Source organism: Ostrinia furnacalis, unplaced genomic scaffold, assembly GCF_004193835.3.
Source record: "Ostrinia furnacalis isolate ACB-3 unplaced genomic scaffold, ASM419383v2 OfSCF4105, whole genome shotgun sequence".
In the NCBI taxonomy this organism is placed as follows: domain Eukaryota; kingdom Metazoa; phylum Arthropoda; class Insecta; order Lepidoptera; family Crambidae; genus Ostrinia; species Ostrinia furnacalis.
The window spans coordinates 897,233-914,516 of record NW_021134344.1 but is presented as its reverse complement, the minus strand read 5'-3'; the positions used below and the strand labels follow the sequence as shown (position 1 = coordinate 914,516).

Genomic DNA, 17,284 nt, shown 5'->3' with positions numbered 1-17,284 from the left:
ATGCCTATGTAAATAAGTTATGTACATGTCCCGTTCAAATTAGATCCAATTAGAAATTATAGTTGAGTGTTAAAATTAAAAGTTAAATTCTCTAATCAATAAATACAGTGTGAGTCACGTTAAAGTGTACATATGAAAACAGATGAAACTAAACCTATTTTTATCGACAAAAAAGAGGTCAAAAAATTTTTGAGATTTTTTTTTAATTTTTTATAGAATTTTTTTTCTTCGAATTACTTATTGTAAAGAAAACGTAATAACTTTTAAACTAAGCGGTATATCCTGATAAAATAAAAACAGTAATAATGCTAAATAACAGGCAATACTAAAAAAATACATAAAATACGTGTTTTTTTGGTTATTTGATAAATTTCTCCAAAAAATGCCCCTATAACCGGTGGTTTTTATTACTTTGTATTATTCTCTATCGTATTACCTTCGTAAAACCAAAAATCGCATGTCTCTATCCCTATCACAACGTTTGCAATGATCGTTTGAACTAAGCCTCTCCGGGCGCGCCATTCAACGCTTCGTTAACAACGAAACTGAAAATGGCTCTAGATTTGTAATTTTGATAAAGACAAGTTAGATTTCAAATAAAAACAAAAGATTTCGAAGTAAAATAAGCATTTTAGTTAAAATTAAAATTGTCTCTACCTGTAGCGGAGAATAATGTTGTGGCAGGCCTTTGTAGAAACGATCATAGCAAATGTTGTGATAGGGATAGAGACATGCGATTTTTGGTTTTACAAAGGTAATACGATAGAAAATAATACAACGTAATAAAAACCACCGGTTATAGGGGCATTTTTTGGAGAAATTTATCAAATAATAAAAAAACACGAATTTAAAAGCAGATTTTTTTCAAAAAGTATCATTTTTTATTATTTGTTGGCCTTTTTTGTGTATTTTATGTATTTTTTTAGGATCGCCTGTTATTTAGCATTATTACTGTTTTTATTTTATTAGGATATACCGCTTAGTTTAAAAGTTATTACGTTTTCTTTACAATAAGTAATTTGAAGAAAAAAAATTGTATAAAAATTTAAGAAAAATCTCAAAAATTTTTTGACCTCTTTTTTGTCGATAAAAATAGGTCTAGTTTCATCTATTTTCATATGTACACTTTAACGTGACTCACACTGTATATGGAGATAAAGATAAAACTCCATTAAGTTAGAAATTTGAGTGACTTTAATCTTAATTACTTGCAATTGATTGCAAAAAGTTCAAGAATATGAGTGATTTTTTGCACTTTTTGAGTTGACACATTTTCACATAGCACAGTCCAAATAACTTACCCATGGCCAATTTGCTGGAACGCCTTCGGTTGCATAACGTTGATCCCGTCAGAGTTGTCGCAGAGAATCCGAGCCATGCTCGACCCGGTCCGGATTGTTTTCAACTGACCTGCGCAATCATATTTTTTTTTAATATCTTTGGACAATCTCACACAGCGCCATCTAGCCCCAAAGTAAGCAATTAATATGCTTGTGTTATTGGTGCTAGCTTAACGGATATACTACTTATATACTTTTTTTAAAATACATACATATTATACATAGTAACACCCAGACCCGTCACAGAAATTAAAATTCATCATTTCAATTTCTGCCCGGCCGGGAATCGAACCCGGGACCTCTCGGCATAGTAGTCCGTTCTGAAACACTACACCAAATTCCACCTGAACACTGGCTGACTGAAATTCAATTAACTTTGGGTTCTTTTATTCGGAAGCAACTTCTGACATCGGAACTGTATCGACCACGAAGAGTCTCTACCCTTATTTATACGGCAGTACGGGTCAAACTTCCAGATCAATTTGTGGGTAGAACATTCGGAACTTCCCCGACCACATGTTGGTTGATTAGATACTTTTTGCTCGGGGATTCACACCCCTTTTATTCAATTACCAGCGAACCTCGCGCGAGAAAGCATTGGCTTTCAAGTTTTTATGTGCACGTTTTTCGACGTAAGTCTATTTACAGCAAAATAAAATAAAAGCCTATTACTTTTTCAGGTTGAGGGTAATTTTATGGACAATTTAAGAAGTTGAGCTATAAAACTGATGTTTTTTTTTATCCACAACGTTTCTCAACGTAACTCAGTTTTCTTTCGCAAGTAAAGTAATATGTACTGATCTCCTTAAACATTCAAGGTTTGAGGGTGCACACTGGAGGATTTTAGTCAAGATGATAATGGCTGTCTCGTCAATCACTTTGTAGTCGAAGTGATAGTGACGAAAAGCTAGAGACAAAAAATTACCACGCACACCTCCTTTTTAGATTCATCGTCTTAACATCCTGCTGTTTTTCCATAAGAGTAATGGTTAATATTTGTAACCTATCATAATTGATATTATTTCTATGTAAAAGTATTTACTTTATTTCTTATCCACGAATACTTACTGGGCGTAAATGCAGTGTTAGAGTCCTTTCCGTTCTCGTAGAAGTACCTGTCTCCCACTCTTGTTCTGTAGAACTGCTCAGTCAAGATGCATAGGAAGGTAGGCCCAGCCTGTGCACCGGGCACGTTCCTTTCCAAAGAACCAGCCACCACCAGTTCCACGTCATGTACTGACTGGTATGTGTCTTCAAGAACCGCTACGTTCTGTGTATTAGAGTAAACAACTATAAGATGGAATTCATCCTACATGCAATATAGGTAATACGTTTTTGTTATAATAACATTTTTCGTTCCCTTGAAGAACGCAAGGAATTCATATAATAATTCTGCAGAGAAAAAATGGAATGTATCCTCTAATATTTTATGTTATCATGAACTCGTACATAATTCTCTAAACTAAAGTTTTAATATCATGCTATCCTAAATCTATCCGAAATTATGGTACCAACGCGAAGACCAATAAAATTGAAGTACTTAGAAAATTAAAAAAAAATGGATATTGAGGTTGTTGAATACTTTTTAGGGTAAGAGGTACCTACCTATTGTTGGATTTGTTGGTATGTGAGGTGGTATGAGATGGTATAAGAAAATGAGTTAATTATATAAAATAGGCACAAGCTGCTATCAAGAGAATATTTTTAAATCCATCTACACGTCATGTTTGTTCTAAATCATAGCGATCAACGATTTTAACAAAATATCTGGTGGAACTTACTTTCTTGTTATGTTTCTTGTGAATATTACGGTTAAAATTATCTTTGTATTATGATGACAGATAAAGATAATATCTACTTAATCAAAATAATTGTTGAAAGTTGATTTTGCTTTTTGAAAATCCCGCGGAAGAAACAAGAACAACAAACCGACAAAACGATAATATTATGATTGAATGATTACTGATTAAAACAACTTTTGACCTTATTTAGATACCTAGCGTTTAACATATCTAGAAATAGGTAAATTATGGAATTAGGACACGTCCTATGAGATTTATTTGATTAAATTGGTATTAAAAATATAGAAACATACATTTCTATTGTTCTTTTATTTGATGAAAAAGAAGAAGGACTGAAAAGGTTCAACGTAAAACGAAATACATTTTTCTTTTTCAATTATTACCAAAAACTTCTTACGATGCCGGGCATTTATTTAAGGTGACCTGAGTGAATTTTGTATCTCAGTAATTATGTTTTTCTCCACAACAAAGGGTGCTTGAATCTGACTTTGTTTAGTGCCCACAATAGACAACATCACGTCGGATTAGAAAGGGCTTCTTTTTGTTTATGAATGCTCCTTTTAAGGCTACCTGGTTACTCAAATATGGGCCTTATTCCAATGTACACAGAACAGGAGATAATTCCACGGAACACAAACAAAACTTAAACGGCGTCTCACAATTTATGGTAATGAAACTGATGTCCCTGATTGTGTTTTTCTTTGAGCTGATATTTTTATCAGATAATATAATAAAATAAATACACCTCCATAACCTTAGCTTCCTCTGTTTCCAGTGAATTATACATCTTTTTTGTTTTTGCACAAACAACAAATATCACGTTACCTATTGCTGTTTTGTAAACTTTCAGGGCAATAAACTGTAAACAATAATTAATAATTTCTGGAAATACCGATTTATCGAAAATTATGCCTACGGTACCTACACTCATTGTAACTTTTATGAAATTTTAATACCTACAAGTATAGGTAAAAGTTTATTGAAAATGCGAAGTCGAATCATTTTCATAATATTTACACATAAAATAGTTGTACCAAAGAAACATTGTTTGTTACTCTACTCTAGAGCTTATTACTTGTTTCTATGAAAATCGATCTATGGAATTGTATCATCAATAATCTAGAACGTAACTTCCAATCACTGGCTTATCTCGTAGTCACGTGCCGTTTCAACTTCAACCCAGTGACTTCAAATGGATAATTTCGATATCGGGACCTTCCCGACTATCATTGAGTCTATGAGTACACAGCCTGCCTGACTTAACATGAGATTGAGATCGCATAATATAGCTAAATGCAAGGTTCTCTTTACAAACTCTACACTTATTTTGGCTAAGGTGTAGAGAGGGCAAGTAGAGTTACATGAGCTCATATAACTTTTTCACGCGTCTAGTCTAGTCTTAGCAACATTTTCATGTGAAAATGTTTTGGTAAGATTGATACGACAGAGCTACATTTTTTGATAGTTTTTATGATTTTAATGGTCCTTTTCCCATTTTTGATATTTCTTTGGTTTTCACTAGGACTGTAAAATATTAACAAAAACCTTTTTAGCAGTTAAGCATTTTGAATTACAACTTACTTACACACTCGTCCTTATTATGTATTAAAGCGAAAAATCGACCAGTACGGTTTTTTTCTGACATAAATAAAGCATAAGGCTGAGTTGCACCATTTTACTTTAAGGCCCAGACCAGACGGTGAAACGCAACTGCAACAAAACTGCAACTGCTAGTTACTTTTGAGTTGCATCTAAGTTTCTGCCATAGCTCCCGTTGAGAGACCACACATGACGCGACCAGTTTGAAACTTTCAGTTTCAGTTTCATTCTTCAGTATCATCAGAAAGTTGCAGTTTCGTTGCAGTTGAGTTTCACCGTCTGTCCTGGGCCTAACTTTGACAAACGTCAAAAATACTTATCAAACTCCTTACAAAAAGCACCGGTTACCGTTATAGTTACGATCAAAGTTAGGTAGTGCAACTTAGCCTAAGTATTTATGTTTTGTATTTACCATCATTTCCTATCATTTTCCACATAAAAACGTAATCTTACCTCTTCTGAAATGAAGTCCAAGAGATCGTGGAAGTCATTAGGCACGGGCAGTCCACAGGCCGCTCTGGTGGCCACGTAGGTTCCCAAGCCGTGGTCGCGGCCTCGCTGGATGTCTGTGGCCCGGAGGTCGCCGCCGAAGGTGTTGTTACGTCTAGAAGAGTACGAGTATAATGTAGTAGATATAAGGTGTGATTGGTCGGATCGAAATTGACGCCCGTATACACGATGCTTGCATAAGTGAAGCGGCAAATCGAACGCACAGAGTTGTCTACTCACGGACATTGCCCGCGGGCGGCGTGACCGGAGGGAACGGCGAGCGTTCGGCGAACGAACGAGCAATGTTCGGTTCGCGAGCGAACATCTAAGAAGACGATCCTGACGCACTCTCTTCAACGACTTTGCACTAAACAGTCTCAATATCATTGTAAATTTATACCGAATAGACAATTAATTTTATACAGTCCACTCTTTTCATTTAATAACTTCCACTGCACTCACTATCGAAGTAACAAGCGTTGAATAGAGCTCTGTGATTGGTTCGTGTGTCACCCTGTGCGTCCACGCGCGCTGTTAGACCTCATAGTAATGTTTGTGAATACGGGTGTAATAATGCTATGCTTTAAAGAAGCTCTTTTGATTGCGCTACAAAAAAATTTATTATCGTAAGTAGGTACTTACACTTGTACTATTATAATTACTCAAAAATAGTGCGAATTATTCGATTGGTACTCTCATTCAAACTACATGGCCACATTAAACGCGTGAGATATTATAATTTGAAGATTTCAGGCTATTATTAGCACCTTAGTGAGTAGTACCAAATTAATTAGATAACTGATTGGTATCTTGTCTTATGTACCGAGTACTAATTAATTAATTAACATCATTTCTAAAGGCTGTAAAATTGCGAACAATCAAATCTACAAAGAAGTGACTAAATATTTTTTCAAACAACCTACGTAAAGACGAGCACAATTTATAAGAAATACCCAAAATTTTTTATCCAAAGTGTGGCTATTCACCATAATGAACCATCCCCCTAATTGCCACAATCTCGGGTCCATTAGGTTCTTACTAAGCCAGCCGCTTAAGCTTACAATCTACAAATTGATACATACAAAGTAATCGTTTTAAATCGCTTGATTGCACACAAATTTACTCAGAATAAGGGCGGTTTCGTCCGATTCGAATCCGATATTAAGTCGTATCAGTCAATATCTAGCAGTGCATAGTTCTACGACTTTAGAAACTTTAAAGACCAATGTATAAGTAATTAATTTCGTTTTTTATTATTATAATATAAGTAATTAATTTCGTTTAAAATTATACACTTACTTATTGACCCGGAAAGGGATCAACACAGTATCGGCTTAATAAGGCTGTATGTTTCCTTAGTAAAGATAAATAACTATCCGGAGCGTATTTTCAAGGATTCGGATCGGACGTAAGTAGTGCAAAACCGCTCGATCTAACTAAAAAGTAGAAAAACGAGCAAGTGGCAACCCCGTATATAAGTCAACATACCCCGAGTTTGCATGGAATAATAAGTTTGTTGACGCCAACTAGATAGTTAAGTTGTTGTTATTTCAGCTATCCCTTCAGGGGTCTTAAATCACCATCAAAACAATTTACTGAAGGCTATATCATCAACAAGTTTCTAAACAACACAAGGAACGCATATTTCTTAGAATTTCGTGAATCTTGAATGATTTGAGATAGTGTTATTTAATACAGAGATAGAAATTCTCAGTGATTGCAACATTATTTGAATTTTTATATTTATGTTCAAGTTAATTAATTTTGCTTATCTAAAACAAACAACTCGATGCCTATGTTAGTTTGCTTTGTTTTATTTGTTAACAAGATTTCTAGATTCTATTATTGTCTAGTAAGACTACTTAGTTGTTGTAGTTAAATAAAAGCACTTAGTTTATTAGGTCTACAGATGATCTATCCATGTATAGAGTAGATATCTCCTACTTTCTTATTCAAGAATACTTACTAAGTCTGAAATTTCAACGAACATGTTCCAGACCAAACACGACGCACGCTTCAGCATGAAGTTTTCAATCTAATCGAAACTACCCGTTCGAGAGACCTAACAACTTCAATATTCACTTACTTGAAAAGGAATTGCGTGATTTCACTGTCCCAAAACTGGTCACTGTAGTCTTCTTCTTGAGTCGTGAGCCCTCTGGCCAAGTCGTCAAAGGCAGATCGGAGCTCAAGTATCAGTGGTCGGTTGAACCAATCGCTGAGGCGGACGGTCCCAACCACGGCACGTCTCTCGGAGAACATTCTGGAAAGTATTATTCTGGTCAGACACCATATTTCATCGTGGATGTATCCGATAATACAATCTATAGTCTGCGGCAATAGACTCTGTAAATTTTGGAAATTAGAGATTACGGACTGCCTCACCCTTGGTAAAATTAAGATTTTGAGCTTGATGTGCTCATTCTCTACTTAAGTGTGAGCCTATTTTCGCTTCTGAATTATCCTTTAATTGATTAGATATTACTCAAGCCCAATTCTCGAAGTTGATCTACTGTCAATTCAGATTAAATGAGGATCGAGAATAAGCTTGAGTTCATACTTGAGTGGAAGATGACCACTTTTAAGTTAAGAACTTCAATTCGGAAACCGGGGGTAAGTACACATAGCATTGCAGTCAGAGTTATACTTACATCTCGGTTTCAATGTTATTCAGGTTTATTTGTTAGTAAAATTGTCAGTGTCTATTCGCGCGGATTGTACACGTGAATATCCTAAATTATGGGCCCAGGATTGGCCCTTATTCAGTTTCACTTTAATGTCGGGGTCACTTTGAATTGGACACATTTCAAATTAGGTAGTATTTATCGTACGTAATAAATTCTTGTAAGTGATTTACGATGAAAGTACTACGTGTTAAAATATCTTTTTCGTAGAGTTGCCCTACTAATATTATAAACTAGTGGTCGCCCGCGGATTTTTATGACACTACAGTATTTATTCTTTATACGTCAAAATAACGTAGGAGTCTCAAAAACTAGCTTTAAATATTACGAGTAGATCTTAAGCACAATAGGATTATCAAAGAGACAAAACAAAGTTATTTTTCTTTTGTTTTCTTATGAAATCTAACTTAGTTTTGCTAGGATTACTCGAAACCTAGCGAGGTCAATCTATTGAGCTAGAGCTAGAAATCCAATCACACCCACGCCCGTCGGCGTTTTTCTCCCGTTTAATGTTTTTCTTTGGACCTTTTTCCTCTAAAACTTGGATCAAAGGGCTTTAAGTGTTTTACACAAAACCATTAATTTTATTTAACACGAAAATCGCCGTTTAACTAAAAAGTGTGTCATCCAACAGTGCTAGCCAATGTTTGTAAAACCAAGGAAGGCTTTAATTATAACAATCGTATTCCATTAAATTTATACTTTAGATTGTTGGACTCCGACCAAGTTTCTTAGTTTTTCGCGTGTATTTTAGTGAACAAACGGGATTATCTCCAAGCGGTTATCACACTGCACCGCGCTACGAAGCGGGGCCGCAGATTTAAATATCATACAGTCTAGAGCACATCAAGGCAAAGTAGCACTTAATACAAGTACATTGGGGCTACAGAGTAATAAGTTATCATCCGCCGTCATCCGCACCTAAGTTAGCATAATTGATACACATGTTAAACACATTGTGACGGCGCGCGGAAGGTATGTCAGTATGTCAGAGCGCAGTGCAGTGTGAAACCGCCTTGTACCATCCATATTTTCAGAGTCTGGTTTACGAAAGTTTATAGAATATTCATATGTATCTGTTAAAGTTTATTAACTAATTCCTGCAGGCTCTGAGCTTGTAGACATAATCACATTCATGAGCGATTAAATTACGTGATTGCATCTCTACGTTCTCTATTTTCTAAGATAAACACTATGGCATCTTATTCTCTGTAATAGGAGTGATTTTACAACGAAAATGTGCTTTCGTCTGCACGAACTAAGCGAAACTATCGCAAAATTAAATCATTCACAAGTAAATAATAATATTATTGTGTCTTAGTTAGAAATTACTTGGTCTAACAAAATCTGCTTAGTCTGCAATTAGTGTGACCTCTAATAGGAACAATTACACGATAGTTATTGACAGTAAATAGGCAGTTGTTAATAAATACAATTACTCACTTCAAGTATCCTCTAATAAGCGTGTGGAAGTGCCGGAACGCGGCAGTGGCGTGCTCATCCAAGACCGACGGGTCGACGTTGGGATTGTAGTCATTGATGTAGCCCTGCGCTCCCGGGTATATCAGTTTGTTCTTCACCATGTTGTCATAGCCTGGACATAAATAAAAACAACCCTAAAATACCTGTATAAAACATAATTTTGAATAAACTTCGAGCTGCAAGAATCTACTAATTAGTTCAAGAGGTCATTTAGTTAGTCTCCATTGCAGGGTCTCCACTATAGGAACGCGAATATCTCTAGTTAATTCATTACAGGTAAAAGAGAATTGGGCCTACACTCCTGGCACTGGCCAGACAGGTTGGAAAAGCTTGATGTTCTCATATTCTTTTACGATATCCACCGGATTAGTTAACTTTTATTTTTATAGGTAAACGCTTTATTTCTGGATCTGTCAGTTCTGTCACATATGGTAATGTTTGTTTTCATTATTTATTTCCATTATTTCCAAAAGTATAATTTATATTATTACTTACTAATTTAATATTTAGTAGGTAGGTAGGTACTTAACACAAAAACTTTTCCTTCTCCATTATTATGATGATTTAAAAAAAAGCGCTTACAAAAATTTTTCATATCATTCATTTAAGTAAGTGAAGTTAATCTTCAACTTTACGGGTGTTAACAGGAGTTTTCCGACGTAATCAGTATAATCCCTCGACAAAAATTGTAATGGACTTCGTGTGATTCACGGCTAGAAATAACTTTTAAAAGAAGTTCAGTGAAATTTCCAAGTCCGTTGACTTAAGTCTGAAACGGTAAGGTCAATGTTCGCATGTAATAACCGATGTTGTGTCGATAATGGTAATTTTCAACTGAAATTAAAACCTGTTATTAACAGATGTACAGTTGGCTTAATGTTCTTCAGAAGGCAATTTGTTTGCGAAAAAATAACAGACTACTAACACTACAAATTATAATTATCTAGGTAGATAATTTAAAAATATTTTTCTTGTAGTAGATTTATTCAGTAACCGAACACAATGTTACTCGTGCTTAAATTTTCGCAAGATTGCTAATTTCAAATAGCGCCAACTATACGCTCCATCATGTCTAATATTCACGGACTTTACATTTATTAAAGTTCACTAGACCATTAATTACCGAGCTTGAACCTCGCTCACTAAACACTGGGTAGTTAGTAGCACACTATGAATATAAAAGAACAGCAGCATTATCTATTTCACCTAGTATTGAATTTACTTTGTAAACTTTAAATGTTTCAATCATTCAAAGGCAAGCAACTTAAATATAATTTTGGCCCAACCTTAAGTCTTTTTAAGTCTGTATGATATATTGTATGATTTTCCAACAAAGGAGACACAATTTGGCTCTTGTAGTCCCAGAATAGATAACTATTATCATTCCGCGCGTGTATCAAATGACTGCAAGGGGTGTCACCCGTTTCACGTCAGAACCAAGGTTATCACTCTACCATGTTAGACAATCAATTACCCAAATCTGCTAATGAATCGAATCGTTTCGCATGATTGGTACTCGTAACTAGAAATGTGTTAAGAGATATGAAGATATTCCACTTTAGTGGAAACAGATGCTGTCTACGTAATATCTGTTTCTCCATCCTACACAAAGCGCAAATTTTTCTGGTGCTGGGTTCACTATATGATGATATCACATCACATGACCCTTTAAGGCAAGAGGGCATATGCCAAGCAGACGACAGTAGATACCTTAATTGCGATTACACTTCGCGTGAGAATGCGGTCAGATTCTTGTCTATACCAAATCGAAAAAAATAATTAAAACACGACTACCATTGAGAAAATGTTTCTTCGAAATAATATATTCGTATAGTCGACAGCACTATCAGACCATACATTTTGTTGCAAAATATGTTTTATTACTATTGCATGATGTCACATTATTGAGCTTGATATGCCGTCGTCTGCACAAATGCTTTCAACACACTTGTTAAACAATACTACCTCTTTTGCAACCCCATAAGCTTATATTAAACTACCTGACTGTGACATAGCCGTAATCTCCTAAAATGGTATGAATGACGTTTGCAATCATGGTGGCCATGAAATCCACGATGACGGTTATAAAACGGGTAAGCATACCAAATTACCTATCGTAAAACTGGGTTTTAAGGAAACGGGAAAATGGCTAACCTTGACTTTGGAATTCTTAACTTATTTCTCTAGAGCTTTGAGAGTTCTTAAAAATTCTAAATTAAAAAAACTTGTCTCTAGCTAGCTAGAGGTTTATGAGACCTTAATAATTCTGCTTTAAGAGATGGTAATAATTGATTAGTACCTACTATTATCCACTATGATCATGATAATTTAGTAGTTTACAGTACAAATGGAAAATGATTAGACTTTTTTTCTTGAAACATTGAACATAACATTGGATTGAATAAATTGGTGAAAATGTTGAATTAAACGTAGATAAATAAACTTACCAAGGAAGATTGGCAGGTATTCATAATAGTTGATGTGCTGGAACTGTGCGATGTGGATACGTCTAGCCTCCTGGTAGAGGATCTCGTCACTCCAGTGAGGGTTGAGGCTGGCAAGACTATCAGCAAGGCGGTTGTGTTCACGCAAGAGAAGCACTTGGAGAATGGCCAGTTGAGGGTTCTGGTTTGTACGGATGTCACCTAAAACATAAAATCCTCAGTCAATTGGTATCGTGAGACTTTTTTCTGGTAAGCCACAGTGTATAAAACTGGCAGGATAATGGAATACCTAACGATTTATCATACCATGTCACTGAATGACAATTCTAAGGTATAGCGCTTAACTGGTTAGGTCCCTGCGGCATTGAACGGGAAGGTTTGTTTAGTTTTCGTGAAACGTCACTTTTGCCGTGATAACTCTGTTACGTGACGTCCTACGTTACTCCTGTAACACCGTTCTACTTCCAAAGGAACCTTCTCATTTATGTGCTTTACTAACCCTACTCTAGTCTTAGAGCTGTCCAGTCTTATGTCCTATAAGACACTTCACGTGCCGTCTGAAGGTCATATAAAGGTCATGATTTGAATATATTTCTTGCCATTCTTGGCGACTAAACGGTCCCCAGCGTACGACTAAGCCAGGCACAGAAGTCATATTTCATAACGTGAGATAAATATTCACAAATTTATATAAGACGCTGTCAGGTCGCATGTTAAGTTTCGCCAGGGGAAAGATTTGGCTTTTTACTGTCTACAGTCGTAAAAAACACTTTGAAGCCAATTATATTTCTCATTTTCAATACAACATAAGTATTTTAAACCACTTAAAACCTCCAATTTGAAGTTGGATTCATGTATCTTCAAAAAGAAAACTTACCTGTCAAATAACAAGGTTCATTTCGCGACTGCGCCGACTCGCAAGTGAGGGTAATGTTGGGATCCTGAGGGGGCCACTCTCGGCCTCCTCTCAGCACGGTCAGAAGACGTCCACCACGGAATGCGCGGATTGGAGTAGCCTGGCTTGTACTGCTGCCGTATGTAAGGGACATGTCCATGTATGCTGTAACTGTTGACAGCTGGAACAAAATTACAATGCTTGTACATATTAAGCTTATATAAAAGAGATTATAATACTGTAGCGTATATAAATCTCTTTTCTCTGGCATTGGAGGAGAAAAAGCAAATAGTAAAAGAAGTAAGTAAAGTGGAATCTACATTTTATTGCCAATATACCCTAGCGAGGAACATGACTATAGGTGATGGGTAAAGGACATCGGGTTTTTGTTTCCGGTCCTTAGTTGAATAAAAATATAATCAGTTCAATAACTTGTCCATTGCATGTTTTAGAGGAAACTGAACGATCATACAATCATGTACCATAACGACCAGTAATTTTGCGTGTCATTGTTTTATAAATTTTGAAAGAATAATATTGTTTTACTACTTGTTTATTCTCTACTTATTTATTCCACACAGGGCTTATTAATAAGAAATTTTAGTCGAGTTCCCTAATATTTACTTTTAATTATATCCGGGCAATTGAGAAATAGTTGGGCAAACAACAATTCATAACACCAAGTTGGGTTGATAATATTAACAGTTTCAAACTGCCCTAGTCAATTTAAAATTATAATCGAGTTCAAAGGTGGCCAGTTCCCAGTAGCGCGCCTCACGAATTTTCACAAATGTAATTATCACCGCTTCATTTAATATTTTCGATATTAAAAATGTAAACCTGACAGCACTCGTCCTCAGTTCTCTATTCCTGGAACAGGTTGGTAAAATATAGAGCAATATTTTATCAAAACGGATACTTATTTTATATTTCCGCGAAGTTATTTGCTCATGTGAACCTGTGCATAAAATACTTATTAAATTGAGAGCATGGGTGCGCGCCAAAACGTTTTCATATCATTTTATCGTCGATCGCCCCTCCAATTCGTTCAAGCTCATATTTCCCAGAAAAGTTGTTGTAAATATGAATTCTCTGTGATTGTTGTTATGAACAAATTGATAGTAGGTAAATATCAATTATGTCAACATCTTTCATTGTGTGTACAATAGTTAAAATGAATGTGATTTTTGCGCTTGGTTCTAATATAAGTAACAATATATTTGAGCTGCTGAAATCATACACTTTTTTAGCATCAATTTTAACGATGAACTTGTACCGTACAATAATCGGGAGTTGGTGCTACGTGTTGCTAACTGAAGCACGATAATTCGCAAACCAAACAACAAACGTATTCGCATGCACATTCAACGAATGTTTGTATTGAAACCAATGTGCGTTTCAAGCGGTAATTATGTTTGTAGCGAATAGGCGTTGTGCGTTTCAAGCGATATGTTTCGATACCTATGTTGCGTTTGAATGGAAGCTCAGGCTATTTTAGTCGCATCGCGTTCATTATATTTCGCTCGTGCCTTCGCTTACATACACTATTATAGTTAGTGTAACAAAAACTTCCTTGTACTAGATTATTGGGCAAAATCGGATTTCAGTCTAGGCACAGTCACAGAATACATAATAGTAGCAGTCTAGATCACTCAATCAAGCTTACAATTTACTCAATTACCTATTTTATCTATAGTTCTACTTACAGGTTCTGCAGGAGCATTGGGGCCTGTGCATCCTCTATCACGAGTGCTGGTGGTCCTCACAAAGTTCATGCACTGGGTTCCCTGGGGAGCATGAACCGGGTCGTTGGGAGGAATCAGGATCGGGGCGCAAGTCGGATTGGTGGCCGAGTCTGGAGCCAGCCGCCCGTTGTTGTCACAGCATGTTAGCTGATCCTTGTCTAAAATAATAAGGAGCATTTTAAAATGATTACCAAATTAAAACGCACAACAAAACTCCCAAAACAAAACTCAAAACAACCCAAAAAAGGCCATGATATAAAAGAAACGGACCCTCCCTTTCATTTCTTTGTTGTACCCTTAAAAACTTGGCATTAAAGAGGTATAATAACAGCAATTCACAACCCCAAAACGGGCACACATCACAAAAAGTTGATATTTTTCATTTTATTATTCCTCAGCATGATCATTTAGCCTAAAGATTGCTTCTAAAGTTAACGAACATAATAAGCCTTCGATCCAACAGCATCCATTTTCAGTCAAAAACTTATAGCCTCTTTTAAGCACTGTATCGACTGATGAAACGATTGTTCGTAATAAAATAAATCACACACACGAACAAAAAATGAAAGATGACAAAATGACTCAGATGAATTAAGCTAACGGAATATGAAATACTCAGTAAAACCTGTCCACCTTTTCAAATCCAAAAATGTCAGCTGGCGTCTATTAAAAATTTAAAAATCCCAATAGCATAAAATTAATAAATCAACTATGAAGCACAACTCAAAACTCATAAAACACACCAAAAACACACTAGATTTAGTACTACCACTCTCTTCACTACTACTACTGTCTTCTCTACTACCACTATGTCGACACGTTGAATTTGAGTTACTCGTTACGTTGTCTTTATCTGTTGAAAGTCACCATAAAAATTAAAGGAATTTAAAATAAACACACATACACAATATGTAGGTAGGTACTACCCGTTCGCGCTAAGTTTGCCGGTCCGTAGAATGCGCGTCCCCTCCTCCAACCGCGATTAAACGCAATTGAGTGTTTTATTTTACGCAAATACACAATTTTTATCAATATTAATAAATAAAAAATATTTTCGATATATCATAATTAGTTTGCTAAAGTTATAGACGCTTTCGAGTGACGTCATATCGCCAGCGACAAACTTATCGCGAACGGATAGTACAATAAATAGTAGGTACAGTCGCGAGCACATCAGTCTAAATATTTATGTTGCAAAGTTGAACTATTTACCTACAACAACGTACATAGCTTAACAAACCGGTAAATATGTATACAAATTCTGAGTTGAAAATGCAGTATCTTAACTAATTAATCAAAAGTTTAATAATAAATCAATGCATATTTCATACGTTTTTTAACACATTTATTCTAAAACTAGCGGCCGCCCGCGACTTCGTACGCGTGGATCCCGTTTTACTCCCTTCATCTATATTACGCGGTTTAGATTTTTTCATACAAATGTTTTTTCCCGCTTACTCCCGTTCCCGTGGGAATTTTGCAATATCCTGTTGTAACTAAACTTTAAGTTTACTAAGGTACCTGCATGCCAAATTTCAAGCGTCTAACTTAAGCGGTTTAGATTTTTCATACTAAAGGATTTTCCCGCTAACTCCCGTTCCCGTGGGAATTCATAAGTATCCTATAACCTGCCCAGGAGTATGAAGTATAATTGTACCAAGTTTCGTTAAAATCCATCGAGTAGTTTTTGTTTCTATAAGGAACATACAGACAGACAGACAGACAGACAGACAGACAGACAAAAATTTTACTGATTGCATTTTTGGCATCAGTATCGATCACTAATCACCCCCTGATAGTTATTTTGAAAATATATTTCATGTACAGAATTGACCTCTCTACAGATTTATTATAAGTATAGATTAGTAAAAATTCAGTAATTAATTTTTGAAATAAATATTTTAAGACTTAATATCACTTTGTCAAGTAATTGACAGCAAAAGTAGGTAATGCTTCGGTAACGTAACAATAAATTTAATCAATCAAAAACACACTCGTTTGTGAACTTAAAATTAGTGCAATAAGATTCACTTTTCATTACCGAGGATTTATTGAGGACTTAAACTAACTTGTCTTTAAATCGAAGAGAAGAGATTTAAGTATTTTTCCGGTCCGGAAAATATAGGATTACTTTTTTTACGAAAATGAATTTGTTCTAATTTTAGCACTCGAATATGTTTCTAAGTCTCTGCCAATAATCATATAAGCCTTGCATTTCGCGCTTCACCCAAGCTTTTAAGGTATTTTCACGAACGCGATATTGAATTTCTTTACATCTAGGATAACTCGGCTCGAATATTGCCTCTGTCTGGAAGGATTTTGAAATGGAGTCCGCTTTTTATTTAGCTCTGTGTGATTTTATTTTGTGTCAAAATGTTATTTTCTTTAGACTCAACATTATTTGAACATCAGGAGTATTTAGAAACGTGTACGTAGGTTGTGTTATGTATAAAAATATTTTCGTTTGAGGATTGAGTAATTTTTATTGCTCTGTATCAATAAATTTCCTTATACATGTCACCGGAAAATAACAAGACTCGTAAGTTGATCAATTTTCTAGGTAGTTGATCAACTCTCGGAAAATAATAAACGGCAGTTGAAATTTAACGCATTGAATTTTAGCTAATTGGTCAACTTACGGTACCTAACCGTAATTTATTAATTAACTATATTGCTACAAGTAAAATCATCCATAAATGGACCAATCGTTGCCCAGTGTACTATTTGACGGTACACTATTATCCGTCACTTAATACACTTTTCTCTGATTGGTCGACAGCCTTAATTATAAGCATTTAGCAAGT

The 17,284-nt window shown here is 35.5% G+C and overlaps 1 protein-coding gene across 3 annotated transcripts in view; it reads right to left on the bottom strand.

Moving 5' to 3' along the window:
• Positions 1-17,284, bottom strand: part of LOC114358750 (peroxidase) — an 84,918-nt gene that overhangs the window by 513 nt on the left and 67,121 nt on the right. For 2 of the 3 annotated variants that reach the window (XM_028312790.1, XM_028312791.1), the window contains 9 exons: positions 15,250-15,333; positions 14,442-14,638; positions 12,718-12,916; positions 11,844-12,041; positions 9,358-9,508; positions 7,317-7,493; positions 5,195-5,345; positions 2,409-2,610; positions 1,302-1,410 (listed from right to left, as the gene is read on the bottom strand). In XM_028312790.1, the coding sequence (XP_028168591.1) occupies positions 1,302-1,410; positions 2,409-2,610; positions 5,195-5,345; positions 7,317-7,493; positions 9,358-9,508; positions 11,844-12,041; positions 12,718-12,916; positions 14,442-14,638; positions 15,250-15,333 (1,468 nt within the window). The remainder of the gene's footprint in view (positions 1-1,301; positions 1,411-2,408; positions 2,611-5,194; positions 5,346-7,316; positions 7,494-9,357; positions 9,509-11,843; positions 12,042-12,717; positions 12,917-14,441; positions 14,639-15,249; positions 15,334-17,284) is intronic. The other variant, XM_028312792.1, reaches the window with a different exon arrangement.